This window comes from Hyalella azteca, unplaced genomic scaffold (assembly GCF_000764305.2).
Source record: "Hyalella azteca isolate HAZT.00-mixed unplaced genomic scaffold, Hazt_2.0.2 contig8077, whole genome shotgun sequence".
NCBI classification, from domain to species: Eukaryota; Metazoa; Arthropoda; class Malacostraca; order Amphipoda; family Hyalellidae; genus Hyalella; species Hyalella azteca.
In genome coordinates, this window is record NW_025938181.1 from 319,373 (window position 1) to 334,231 (window position 14,859).

Genomic DNA, 14,859 nt, shown 5'->3' on the forward strand with positions numbered 1-14,859 from the left:
CATAATTTGATAGATGAATAATATTGACAATTTTCATAAATATGATGCAAAAATTATTGATCCATTATGAATATCAAAACATTATTTCAAAATGTTTCACAGTTTATAGTAACAGCACCTAGATGAGCGAACATGAAATGAGGTATTTGTAATTTTAATGCCCAACATTCAATGTGGTACAGTAACCAATAATTTGTAGAACAATCTCATTGTTGTACAAATTTTTTACATTGTTGTACATTGTTTTCTTAATTTATTTGCAAATTCCATGACTTTCCATAATCTGAAATGAAATCCCATGACTTTCCAGACTTGAAAAATGAAAAATCAAATTCCATGACTTTCCAGGTTTTCCATGACTGGTACGCACCCTGAAATACTCGCACACAAATTTTTGGGATCGAAATTCTGCCTCATGTCACATGACTAAATGCTCAATGATTTATAAAAATAAAACAATTACTGCTTCTAAACAACCAACATTTTTCTAAACGACATGAGACGTCTGAAAACTTGCAATGGGAGACAAAATCATTCAGAATATGAAGTGAAGTTATTTAGACAATATCGACAAAATAGGACAAAAACATGACAAAATTCATATCTGGGCACACATCAATAGGTGTTTAAATTTTTAAACAACTTCCATCCTTTAACCCTTTACCGCCTGATTTTCTGGGTCAAAAATTGCGAATTTCACTTTTCTGGTTTTTAGTCTCACCTTAAAGCTGACATTCTGACCTATCCAATGGTACCAAAATCATCTATGTACGTTGATTTATGCCTTTATGACAGATCACGAAAGGGTTAGGGGTGGGGGAGTTCTTTCATATTCAAGATAGGCAAAAATTACGGGCCGGGCACATAAATAGACAGTCTGAAGACGCTGACCTTTAGTTACCTGGCTGCTGTCGTGTAGGATGGTGCTCATGCAGTCATTCCCACCATCCTTGACTGAATTTCAGCTCCAGTAATGTCTAGTCTTGTATCCATGCCACCTTGAATGCCTATTTCAAGGCGCTTGGGACTTTGTTGTGCTCTACTGAACATTCCCACTTAATGTCACTGCAAACCTATCTCCTCCTAGAGTTTCTACAGCAATGAGAGATATACCGTTCGATTCGCAAATAAAAGATCTAGAGATTGGTTGTAGCTTTTTTCAATTTCGTTATAGTTTTGATAATATTTTGAAAAAAGTGGGGGGAAGTTCAAAAAGGTGTGGGGGGGATATCAAAATCTTTTCGAAAAATGCCCACCCCACCCACAAAAATTAGAATTTTGAAAAACAGAAAGGACCGATTGATAGATAGGGTCCTTACACATCGAATGATATGCGTCTCGATGTTGTAGCTTGAAAATTGTAGGAGGAGATGGATTTCTACAGTACCCCCTTTTTGGCTGTTTTCTAAGAATTTCATGTTTTCTTTCATTTTTTTAAATAAATTCACACAAACAAAAAAAGTCTCATTTTTTCACATATGTGAACCAAGTTTCAAGTGATCTGTCTGTAAATAACCAAAATAAAACTTCCACAAGAAATAGGAATTTTCCATTGGAAATTGGAAAATATATTTTGGTTATTTACAGACAGAAAACTTTGAAACTTGGTACACAAATGTAAAAAATAAATAAGACTTTTTTTGTTCATGCAAATTTTTTGAAAAAAATGAAAGAAAACTTGACATTCTTAGAAAACCAATTTTTTTAAAGGCGACTTGAAAGTCCAATTTGTGGTAAAGGGTTAAATCTCAGTGTGGAATGTGGATCAAATCTATTTATTGTGAATTCAAACTTAACAAGACCAAAACAAGGAGTCTGACACCATCTTGTCCAATGTTTGCATGGCTGCAGGAGCAGAATGTGCCCATAGGCCGTGAAAGATTTGCAGTTTATCATCTCATTTTGTGTGGTATCAAAAACTTTGTTGGAATTGGTAAAATTGTGAAAATTTTCTGAAACAGTTTACGTATTTCTTTATTTTGGAACCTATTCATTGCAAAAATTTGTCAGATACGGATAAACAACTAGTGAACTTAATCCAGGGAGGCATCGTCATCACGGTATCGGATTTCAAACCATGCGTGATGTCGGAACTTGGAAGCGCAGCAGTTTCTGATGAGCTCAGTCTCAGTGTATCAATTGTCAGTTGTCACCATAGGGGCAATCAAGAACACGTTTTTTGGGGGGTAAACATCCCATTTTTGAACGCAAATTAAGCCTATGCATTGCAGACTAAATTTATAAATGCGAATGTTAAACAATCATAATACATTTAAACTCAGTTAACAAAAAATCTTAGTTTTTATGCACCAGACACCTCTGACTCATACGCTAGTAGATCCGAGGCAGACGACAGTGCATGACTGGGAGCACATGCATGGACAACCATTCGGGGCGCCAATTCAGAACGTACTGCTGGCTGCAGCTGGCAACACGTATATCGACAACACGCATCGAGCTATGATTTGCCTACGGACTTTTAGTTCAAATTTAGCTTATGTACTCTCGTTCAGAAAAGAAATAACTCGTGCGTTTGTCATAGCAGGAGACGTTCATGTGCTTGCCTATCTGGATTTCCCTTCCGGATTTCGCTTTTGATTTAATTCCGGATTTAGAGCAAACACTGTGTTGAGGGGTTTTTCACAAATGATATATCAATCTGACACTTTGTGAACAAATTTTCAAGATAAACTTAAATGACAACTTTTCATGGCACATTCTCCAAGCGTTATTTTATGAAATTAAAAGCGATTTTTACCAAATTACAAATGAAACTATTCATTCGCAATGCCCTCGAGCAAATGAATGTGCTAAATGATATAAACACGATAAATGATATGAACGTGATAAATAATATGAACGTGATAAATAATATGAATGTGATAAATGATATGAATGTGATAAATGATATGAATGTGATAAATGATATGAATGTGATAAATGATATGAATGTGATAAATGATATGAACGTGATAAATGATATGAACGTGATTAATGATATGAACATGATTAATGATATGAACACAATAAATGATTAGAATGAGCTGAATGATATGCATGTGATAAATTATGTGAACATTATAAATGATATGGAAGTGATAAATGATATAAACGTGATATATGATCAAAACATGCTAAATTATATGAGCGCGATAAATGATCATTTTTTCACTTCTTCCCTGCATCAATTAATTTTCCTCATTAAGCCAAAAATATCTCACAAACTAATGAACTTGGCAAATGTTCAAAAAACAGTGATGTTTGGGACATGGTCATTTTTTTAAATTTCACCTTCGTAGCAACTTATATGGTTCTAAATTTGCAGTGAGCCTAACATATCTCCTATCCTCTTGCACAGGCTTTTTGTGTACCTTGAATTAAAGGCGCAATTAAAAAATAATCACGACCTAAACATCAACGTTAGTAAAGAAGCATGCAAAGTTTCATCGAGCTGCGTTCATTAGTTTGGGAGATATTTTAGGCTCGCTGAAACTTGTAGACCACGAGCCTGGCCTTAAAAGTGTCTGAGAGGTCTTATATATGCATATATACAATTCCCTGAACGCTTTCAGTAGTGTATTTTGAATAAATAGCTTCATTGTTGGAAAGGTTAAGCTTGGTTTTGATAATAAAAACTTATGTGCATGAAACGTGCTATAAATTTGCTTTTATCGCACTAGTTAAAATCAAAATGAATTTTGACAGCGCTCACAAAAAAATATTGTCTTTATATAGCTTTGTTCTTAGCTTTTTCATGATTGAAATTACTTAATCATGCTTATTATACTCGCTATGAAAATTCTTTCAAAAAATTCATCCTAAAATTGTCGACTTGACTGGTCAGACAGAAGTGTGTGGGCCATCCCATAAGCATGGCATAGCGTAGCCATCTTGACGCCACTTTGGCACAATTTTTTTCTCCATTCGTTAGCAATAGATATGAAATTTAATGCTGACATGTAAATACTGATTGAGCAGTATCAATTTTTTTTTCATGTCCTCTCGTCTTCAGTTAAAACGGCAAAAGACTGAAAAGAGTGAAACATAACCTAGCCAAACTTAACCAAAACTGTTTAAATTGGGAGTAGAGGAAATATGAAAAAATATCCAGACCACAAAGCAATTGGCATTGAGAACTGAGTATTTAATTTCATATATATTGATTACAAATAGAATGAATGGGTCATGTCAAAACAGGATGGCTATAGTGCATGCTAACGCACAAATAATTTTTTCTATGCTATCATTTTTAATACCTATATTCAGGAAAATTTTCACAAGTAATAACACGTTTGAATAAGCAAACTGATATGACGGTTGCAAATGATTAGAAGGTATGATTATGCTGCTGAAGGTTAGTGCTTATGCTGCGTCTATGGAAATATGCAACTGGAGGTTAGTAAAACAGAAATCAACGAGTTGTCCTCATCAATTTTTGGTCTAGTTCTTCATTGTCATTTCAAGGTGCACTATTATTGCGGTTACCCATGGAGGTCACTAAGGTCAGCGTTGTTCAGACATAATGAAGAGAAGGCCTCCAAAAATGGAAATAAATTAAATTTGTTGACAATTTTTGGCCTAATTGGCAATGAAATGTGAAACATAAAATGACAAATAAGACTATATTTTGTGAAATTATAACAATTAATTTTGTAATTTTGTCCGCAGCATGGGAAAATAACATTCTAATCCACGAGGTAATGGCTAATTGCTCGTTTAAATGTGTACCACGCACTGGCATACATTTCGCAATAATTCGATATAGACCAGGTCAAGAAATTGTAGTCGTTTAGTGTCTCATTTAATAATGAACTTTTAATAAGGAGCTGTTCCATTCATTGTTCAAATTCACATACTAACAGATTAACATAACTACAGAAGTGGTATTTCATATGATGAAAAGTGAACGAGTGAAGTGATGAAAAGTGAAAGAGTCCAAATAGAGGTTTCCCCAAATCCTAGAATCTAGATTGCCACCATGGTTGTCACTGCAGTGAAAGGTGTAACATGGTAGATTTTTCAATACATTTTCTTAGACTTATGTTAATATGAGAATATATAAATGTAATCTCTAAAATACCATTTTTAGAATTCCAACCTGCCCCAGTGGCATTTGCCCAAATTCCAGTTAAGGCTAGTATGGAGAACCGCCAGGTCCCGGACAGGTTCCTAAGGAGTTCTTCACTAATTAGGGGGAACTTTACTCCACTTGTAAATGAGATGACGATCTGAAATTTTCCATACTTATCTAGGTGTTTATTAACAATACATGTAAAGGAACAAAAAATATGTAAGCTTTGTATACCACCAGTTATGATAGATGATAATTTTGTACCTAGATGTTAATTATACCGGCATCTTACCAAAATTTTTGAGACGTAAACGTGTAGTACCATTTATTCTCTATCTGATGTTACTAAATACATGTCAGAATCAACATCCATTTTGTAAATATTCACTACCAAAAAATGTTTTCATCACTGCTAAACAGGAGTTTTCACATTTTCATTGGATGCTAGCGCTGATTACGTTGAACGTGTTGCACGCTCATAAATCTCTGGCCTGAAGTGGCAACCCTTGTCTACCCCATAGAGGGTAGAGAGGAAGACATCCTTTACCCCACCTTGCATGGAGGTAGACGGGCTGCACTGCTTACCCTCCTACTTCTTCCAAGTTCAAGGTCAGATAAAAGTTACCGGATGAAGTAAATGTTATTTCGTGACCTGGATACCAGAAGATATACATATAATTGTCGTTGAATATGAACCGATGTTTTGGCTCAAGCGAATGAAAGTGCAGCTTAAAATTTTTTACTTAAACAACATGTTACCTTGCATTATCAACGGTGATGTTGAATATTGAATAGATATTCAATATTCGTTGTACGGGTCATTGTGTATTCAGTCGAGCAAGCCTCGACCATATGAGAACAAAGAACCTCACAATTTTCACCTTCCCCCCTACCCCTCTCAAAAACCCCTACTGCGGTTTCCCAGCTTCCCTCTTCTGTCTCCATCTCCAAGGAGACGGACACTTCACTCGTGTTATGCAAGCGCCGGCGCTTAGCGCTGTCTCTGTAAGTAAACTTTTAGTCGCTGTACAGTCTGAATTACTGTCTCTGTAGTTTGATAAATCTTGATTAACAGTAAAAGTTAACATTTCGTCGCATTTCTGTAACCTTCCCTCAATGTACCTATATAAAGAGAAAATAATTAATAGTCTAGTGACAATATGTTTTTCGTTGAGAAATTTGTACTCTATGAATTAAATATCATCGAAATTATTTAGGTATTGAATGTGATGCATTTATATGATGAAGATGAGCATGTAACTGCGCCAAAACAGCCTATTTGGCCTGGAGTCTAAGCTCATATTACAGTGAGACACCGGCACATCTTAGACGGGGGGGGGAGAGAGGAGGGTTGTCAGACATGAGGTGGGTAAAGAGGGGTGTCCTCCCCACCCATACCCTCTTTGTGGGCTGCCTAGCAGGCTACAAACATCGAGGCACTTCATGCCAATACCGCTGTCATTATGAGGAAACTATTGGTCTGAATCACAGTCTTTCTACTTTGATATATCTCCGCAACATTTTCAATATCTATATGATGAATTTGCTTGGTGTTTTTTTCACTTAAATTTCTTGTGAACTTGCAACATAAGCAGACTGATAATAGAAGTACTTATCACGATCTAGCGACATAGAATAGAATAGAAGTACGATCTAGCAACAATTAGTCTTTCGTGAAAAAATTTATACTATGTAAATTAAATATCATCGACATAATTTCAGCATCGAATATGATGCATTTATATATTTATATACTGAGGATGAAAATATAACAGGTCAAAAACAGTCTATTGGGCCTGAAGCAGCGGCTCACATTACCAAATGGGGTACCCGCACATCGGAGGTGGGGGGGGGAGAGGGGAGGGGTGTGAGGGATCAGCTCAGCAGCCCAAGCACCCTTTGCTTTGTGACACGTCTGCCCAAGTCTATGCACAACCAAGTTGTGTTCTATTACTAAAATTTTTCACTTTATTTATCATAAAGTAAATATAATATGTTATTTAATTGAAAGAATGGGTATCAAAGCCTAAATTACCTTTTGATGAATTGAAAATTCAATGATGAATTTTGCAATCATCACGTCCTTGAACCGGAAAAATGAAATAAATAACATGGGAAAAAATGAAATTAATGGTAAATCATGTTTTATGTTTTTTTTTTTTTAAGATCGCACTGTAAATAGCAAAGAATGTGCTGACAGTAGTCAAAGTTCATTGATGACATGTGCACTGTTGTGAGGGTAGCACTACATGTGCACTGTTGTGAGGGTAGCACTACATGTGCTGATGTGCACTGTTGTGAGAGGGCACTACACAGAGTGTAGGGCAGCCCGACGCAGGCCTGCTCTCGCATGAAATTCCTTTGACACCACAGCGGCCAGACGTAAGATAGTAGTCATGGCAGTGACCGCGATCACCCTCGCTTCGGAGTTCGGGCGGTTCTCCATACCCCCCTTAAGCAGGCCAAGAGATTTCCATAATAAGTATTAAGTAAGAAGATTCCAACCCTGCTTACTTTCTAGCTAAGTAGTTAGTACTTAGTGTTAGTGGCAAAGCAAAGTTTTTAGTCTCTTCCTTTAAGAATTTGGAGCTATATGATTAGACTAGCAGAGCCTCAGACCAGAGGTGAATTATCATTGACAATATATTCATGGATTGCATCATTGCAATATTTAATATCATACAAGAATAAATAATTCAATATATTTTTTATTTAGAATAGGGAATTGAAAATGAACTGGATTTATAGAAGTTCTTGTTTGCAAATATGCTTTCCAAGTTTCCAAACATACAATTTAGTCAAATAATTAAAACTTCACAGCCCTTGAATGATTAATTGAAGCCCTTGAATGATTATTTCCCCCAAAACTAGTATGGAATATATCTACTTGGCGAGCTGCAACTGAATTTTTTGAGCCGTGGTTTTATGGATTTGCCAGCCGTGATTCCATTTCTACGAGCCATGATTCTATTTCACCGAGTGGATTGCGGAAGTTGAAAATTTTATGAAATGACCTGTTTGCAAAGTGCAAACCGCAATTTTTTAATCAAACAAAAATTTATGACATTTGAGCCGCGAGATTTCATACCTACTGAAATTATATGATATTAGAGCCGCGAGATTTCATACCTACTGAAATTATATGATATTAGAGCCGCGATATTTCAGACAAAAATAGGACTTTTCCAGACTAGCCCCAAAAATGAACTAATATAATTTAAATCACTTGATTTGATTTTATATAGCCTACCTATACTGAAAGTGAAATACGTGTTATGGTGTAAAGTTGTATGTTATCTGAAATTGCCAGTAGAGTAATTTACAAGTTGGCGAGAGCACGTTGTGATGGCACGATAATATTCATAACTCATTAAAAAGTGCTGAATTAAAATCTAATTTAAACAAAATTTGTACTTAGTATTTATCAAAAACCTATACAATATTTAATCATCACCTTATCTCACTGATGGAACAATTTTTTCAGGAAGACCACAATACCGGCATTGCCGTGTTAAAAAAGGCAACGTTCCTAAACTAAAGCACAAGCCAAATTATAACGTATTTAGGGGTCCAAAGGAATCTTTAAATTATCCAATATTATAATCATTTTATATAAATAAGAATTTTGATAACACAAATATAAAAGACAACTGTTTTAAAACCGAAAGGAGGCACATGATTCCACAACGATACAAGTTGCAGCGAGATAAACAACCCAAGACTTGAAGCTCGTAGCGCCTGCTATAGTTGCCAGGTATACTTTGTGCAGCTGAAGATTAGCGGGACAAGTTTATGCAGATATTTTCCTATTGAATAAATGTACAATAATTATTTCATTTTTGAAATTGATTTTCATCCCAATGTAATAGAAACAAGCTTCATAAATTTTCATGGATTCCGTATTGATGAATATGGAACGTTTGGCAACTACTTATTGACGTAACAAAACAAATGAAGAACAAGTTGCGTATACGCCAACAAAGAGAAAAATTGTATGGCCAACCACTACAAAACTTCCCCATAATAAATCTGATTAATTTTGTCAAAACTTTGAACGTTAAGAAGTAAATATTAGATACGATGTCCCGGTTCAAACAATCCAATTAAATGATTTACCGAAATAACATACGCTTCAAATTATGGTGTGAATTAGATTAGTATAGTTATTCAGCCTATAGAATATATTTTTCCAAATTTTCCTTCAAGCCGGTTTCAAGAATTTGCAATTAATTTCAGTAAAATTACAATTACTAATTATATTATCAATACCAAACAACGTTGTGATGTCCGAAGAGGTTTATTAGGAGACACTGCATACAGTTTGGTCCCAATCGTTTATGTCTTTACTAATTCAGTATTGTCTCGAAAAATGTAACTAGTGTTTCATTTTATGGTCTGTAAATGCATTCTTACAATATGATACTACAGTACACACAGTGTATACAAGTTAGTATCAGAAGGCAGAATAAGCTTGTTTCAACACGGGTGGTTTGATTAACTAATGTCATCTGAAGAATATTGTTCGACCCTGAAAATTTAAATTGACGAATTCTCTGGCCATTAACCACCCGTGTTGAAAGTGTATACAGTATATGATCCCTGTATAGTTCAAACAGCATACAGTTCAATGTTTGCAGTTGCCAATGAATTTATAAAACAACACTCGATATAAGACATTCGTTTGCTTATCTACTTGAGTAAACTAAATTACCTATGTTACACGCTGTAAACAGGACACGCTCGCTTATACGAAAGACGTATCTAGTATATTGAATTGAATAACAGCTTCTACATTAGTTTGTAGAATTAGAGCTCAGCATAACGGATTTCTGACCACTGTGACGTCGTATATAGAGTATAATTTGGTCATTCAACTCGCTTCAAGTGCAGTTTTGAGTAACAGGTGTGAGAAACCATGGTGTGCGTGCGTCATTAATTGCAGAAAAATATTGCCTTCGTGATTTTTAATGCGAGAGCTGTTTTGTAAAAACACAGTAATTTGAACGTCATATCAGGTTACTGGGTTGATTTCGTTCCAATATCGAAGGAAAATTATTCTTTTCTGTTAGCAAGGTGAAGAGTTACCGTTTCCATTTCATTAAAAGTCGTGTAAGAGTTAGCGAAAATCAATATGAAACTCAGTTATCCATTGCACATGGCCGACCTTTCTATTTTATTCTAGAGATAAGCTCATAAATTAACAATAGCAACGTTTCTTACATTTTGAATGGTTAAATCAGTAGTTAAGTATGAATCTTGAAGTCACTGAAGTCCAAGACGAATTGCAGTGCAATACATCGTTTTTCCAGCGACGAGTTCCGCCTCGGTCGTAGCAGTCTAGCCCTTGGTTTATCCGCTCCGACGCCATGAATAATAATTTTTTCCAATATTCTTTCTAGGATACAAAGATATTTAACTTAAACGATGATTTTTGCTTAAAAACTTGCAATGTAAGCAATTAACTTCGAATAGTCGAAACTTCCATAGCGAAAAATTTTTATGACTTACTTCTAAAATCTGATAATATATTGAGGTACTATTAGATATAAGTTTATAAGCTGTACATTAACTAAGATGGGTGAAACCTTGAACTTTGTAATAGGATTGGGAAATTTCAGTTATTTCTCTCTCATGTTGGTGTCAATAACACTTCGAGCTCTTTGACGTTCCGCGTAAAACACCCATCTCAGCGTAAAACACCCATCTTAGCGTAAAACATCTTAATTCCTTCTCGTGGTTTTAACCACAATTTCCTACCAAAATAAACACAAAATGTCACAACGGAAAAGGCAAAAGATGGTAATAGCAGACAAGACTTGAGAGGGGAAGGAGCGCTGGCTCAGTTCACCACGACGGAGCACTGGGATCAAGCAGAGACCGTGACAGGTTTTTTTAGCCTCTCGCGGCAGCCACTTGCTCTCTTTACTCTCTTTTTTGAGATTGAATTTTGTCCCTTTTCTTAGCTCACTTGTTAGAGAGTAAATTTTGCATTTTGCGTTAAAAGCTCTGAGTTTCTTGTAAGCTTGCTTAAGAACGTTGAGATTTGGTTTTAGTAGATGTGCATTTAATTAATCAACATCACTTACTACGTTTCCTAAGGATTAGACGTAGGTAATGAACGTAATCCAGCAATGCACCTAACGACCAGAGAATGACAAACAAATTGAGGCTTACGAGACAACATTTCTCTATAAAAACAGAAATTAGAAGTACCAATAACAAGACTATGTTTGAGGAGAAGTAATCTGGGTTTAAATACGTCAGGGGATCAGCTTCACTAAAAAATTGTTTTGTGCATAGTAAAAAGAAATTTACACCAACAGTCTGGGTAGCTAGGCCTACTCTAGTACATACACGTTACAGCTGTAAAATGATGCAGTGATTACATGATATTTTAAATTAAAAATGGTAAACATTGTATGAGGTTCCCACAAATAAATCAGATAAATAAAAATTTTATCTTTTAATTTAATTCATCATGTTTTCAATATGGGTGGATTTTTGCACGTTTAGATGCAACAACAATACTCACATGGTACTCAGGCATAATGGCGTCACGGCACGTATCACATCTTTCCTAGGTCAGGTTTATTCCGGCAGTATTCACTTATTTTCTATTCGGAAATCGATCAAGAAAAACTGCAGATCGTCTTCGCAAGTTCGTTGAGTGTCCGCAAACTGTTTTTCCATTTCATAAATTCGAATAATTGGATTTCTATCACATAAATAAACTGCACCAAAATTGTGTAAGCAAGTCACATCAACATTTACAGCGGAAAATCACTCAATGAAGGCGTGACCAAAAATATATAAACCGGCACACTGTGTTCAGTTCAACATTTATTTCGAAGATATCGATGTATAAACCCCCTCACAATTAACTCTGCAATTCAGTAGGAACAAGAATTAAACAAAAATTTAAGCCTAATACTCGTATAAGTTAAGAATAGAAGATCGTGATCACACATCAAAGTCAAGGAGCAAGCACGGCTCGACCACAGATGCTGTCACTACATCAAAGAGCTCCCGGTCTCTAAAGGAGCCACATTGCCGATAGTCTCGCGGAGCGAATGGAGCACCGCAAGCCTGCGAGCTACTGGCGGACGACTGCTCGACGCAACACTCCACGTGTTTACTGCGCCTTCATTTCATGTTCTCCCTGCTTATTCTCCTTCTTTTGAGATCATTTGCTTGTATTTTTGCACTTTATGCACACTATATTCAGACACTCGACTCCCATGACACGGTTTGAGTCACTGTTGTAAGTTTAGTTAACCGCCAAATTAGCGCAGTTGGCTCAAAGAAAACGGCTCAAATGAAGCGGTGGACCAGGTGAAGTTTCCTCAAAAGAAAACGTTCGGGGAGGTGTCACTTGCTCTCGTTTATTTTGCCTCCTCCCGTGCTCCTGACTGGTCGACGCCGCCCACCCTCACCTCCGTCTTCTTTCCCCATCTGTTTCTGCTGGCAAGTTTTACTGTTAGCTCAGCCTCTTCGCAGTCACGCCTGTAACATTCCGTCACTTGACATTACTGAAGCTCGCGTGCTAGGCTGGTGGTGGGAGGAGCATGTCCTTGCAACTGCGCGCTTCACAGCCAATTTATTGTTAGAGTCTTGATGACATTGCTCATAAACGCTGACATTATTGTTTCTTTTTTCTGGTCTTAATTTTAATGTGTTTAAATTGCTTATGTTGTTGATCATACTTGTTGATGCTTGTAGATTTAAATTGAGCTAGTTACCGAAACGTTTTCGATGAAACTATTAAGAATTTTCATGTTATTTTCGTTGATTTTACATTCTTAGTTAATTTGCGATTTACTATCATTAGTTAAGGAATAAAAAACTAATTAGGAATATTAAGTCTTGCAATGTCCATGAAATTACAGAGCTTGTCCTCATTTTATGACTTTTCTTCAATATGAATTACCGACAACCTGTGATTCACGCGTTATTTGTGCAAACACATATCGGTTCTCTTACCACGTCTGATGCTTCTGCTATGGTCTAGCATTTCTCTTGTCACGGTCTTGTAGGTTCACTCGTCACGGACTGATGATTCTCACATCACGGTCTCACAGTTCTATAGTCACGGTCTGACTAGTTCGTGTAGACGCGATATTTGACGTCTAGCATGACTGTAGAGATTTGACAAACTTGAGAGGAAGACTGAAAGTTTTAACGTGTTGGCTGGAAGCCGATTAATAATTCGATTAATAATTGATCGAACTTCTATCTCTGTCGGTGTTGTTGTTGTGAGCCCTAACATTTTTTTATACCTGTATTCAGTTGCGCGCGATGCACTGATATCACAAGTCCTACGGCACTGATCACCGTAGTTATCCTTGCTTTTGTTGAATATAATTCGAAGGTTTCACTGGTACGAATGAAAAGCGTTGACGCAAGAAGCTATAATTAAGAATTGTAAGAAAGTCAATTCATTAGCAAACAAAGACTTCGTTAACATTGAAAATCAGGGATCTTTTAACGATTAGTAGTAATGAGTGTGTTAACATTCTTTCTATGCACTTAGATACAGGCAGTGATACTATACTACTGCCTACAAACCTTCGTTGTGGGATTTGCATTTGCTTACAATTCAGTTCAAAACCTTGACACATTCCGTGGCGTGAAAATTTAAATGTACCATTGTCGAAATAATTTACTTGGCAATTGAACCTGCTAAAAAACTTGTGTCTGAATATTTATCTGACTCACTAAAATACATTATTAAATATTTGTTAAATTTTTGCCTATTGCAACATCAAAATACTCCACTTATATGAATCCAAAATTCTTCAATCTAATTTTTTTTCTGGAATCGCGATTGCCGTCGCTCTTTCGTGTCTGGCACACTTAAAAACAATATTATTATCGTTAATAATAAATAATAATATTTAAGAATGCTATTCTCTAATATAAATATATAAGAAAAATAATATTCTTATTCATATAATATTATTATACTTAATATAATAAAATATTAAAATAATACTCTGCCAGGATCAAGCCAGACTGGCAAATTTGTACGTCTCCGATGTCTGCGTAAGTAGTAACCTAAGAAATTTAACTACTGATTGCTATGGGCTTATGAACCTAGAAATTTTTAATACTTCAGAATACTGCATCCCGTTATAGATCGGAAGTATCAATTTGTAGCTAATTGGTGAAATGCTGTGACTCTTATAATAATATTTTTCGAACGTCTTTCATCTCGTACAGACTCATATTTACTCAGGTTTCTGGCAGTCTTTCCTCTTCATTAGCCTCGTTCTGTGACAGACTCTCCCTTCATTACTTCTTTCATGGCGAAAGTTTTCTTCATTATTATCTTTTCTTGATTGATGATCTTCATTACCCTCTTCTGCCGTCATTTTCATTACCCACGTTTTGTGATAGATGATTTCTTTATTACCCTAATTCATTGACGCATGTTATAATCAGTACAATCGTTTCATTATGGAAATTATATTTATAATTCAAGTTATATTATGGACGTTCTCGTTGTTTGTTCTTTCAACAGTCCAAATTTTTGTTTAAATATTCAGTGTTCACCCGAGATTCTTTTTGCCGCATTAATTAGATTTGGATATCAATTGGAAACTTTGCGTACCTCCATATACTTGCAGTTGTGCTGCAGCAGTTCAAGACTTGAATGCGTCTGGTGAGGCCTCCTCTGGAGCCACCGATGTACTCAGCGTGGATCGATATCACGTCCTCTGCTGCTGGTGGTGCTGCTGCTGAGGGGCTGCTATGATGGTGCTGGTGAAGTGGTGATGATGCTACTATTG

At 36.0% G+C, this 14,859-nt stretch overlaps 1 protein-coding gene across 1 annotated transcript in view; it reads right to left on the bottom strand.

Annotated features, from left to right (window-relative positions):
* LOC108675719 overlaps positions 1 to 12,106 on the bottom strand; it is a 56,164-nt gene extending 44,058 nt beyond the window's left edge. The window contains exon 1 of the mRNA XM_018163744.2: positions 11,604 to 12,106. Coding sequence (XP_018019233.1) covers positions 11,604 to 11,605 — 2 coding nt within the window. The 5' untranslated portion in view covers positions 11,606 to 12,106. The remainder of the gene's footprint in view (positions 1 to 11,603) is intronic.
* Between the last annotated feature and the right edge of the window lie 2,753 nt (positions 12,107 to 14,859).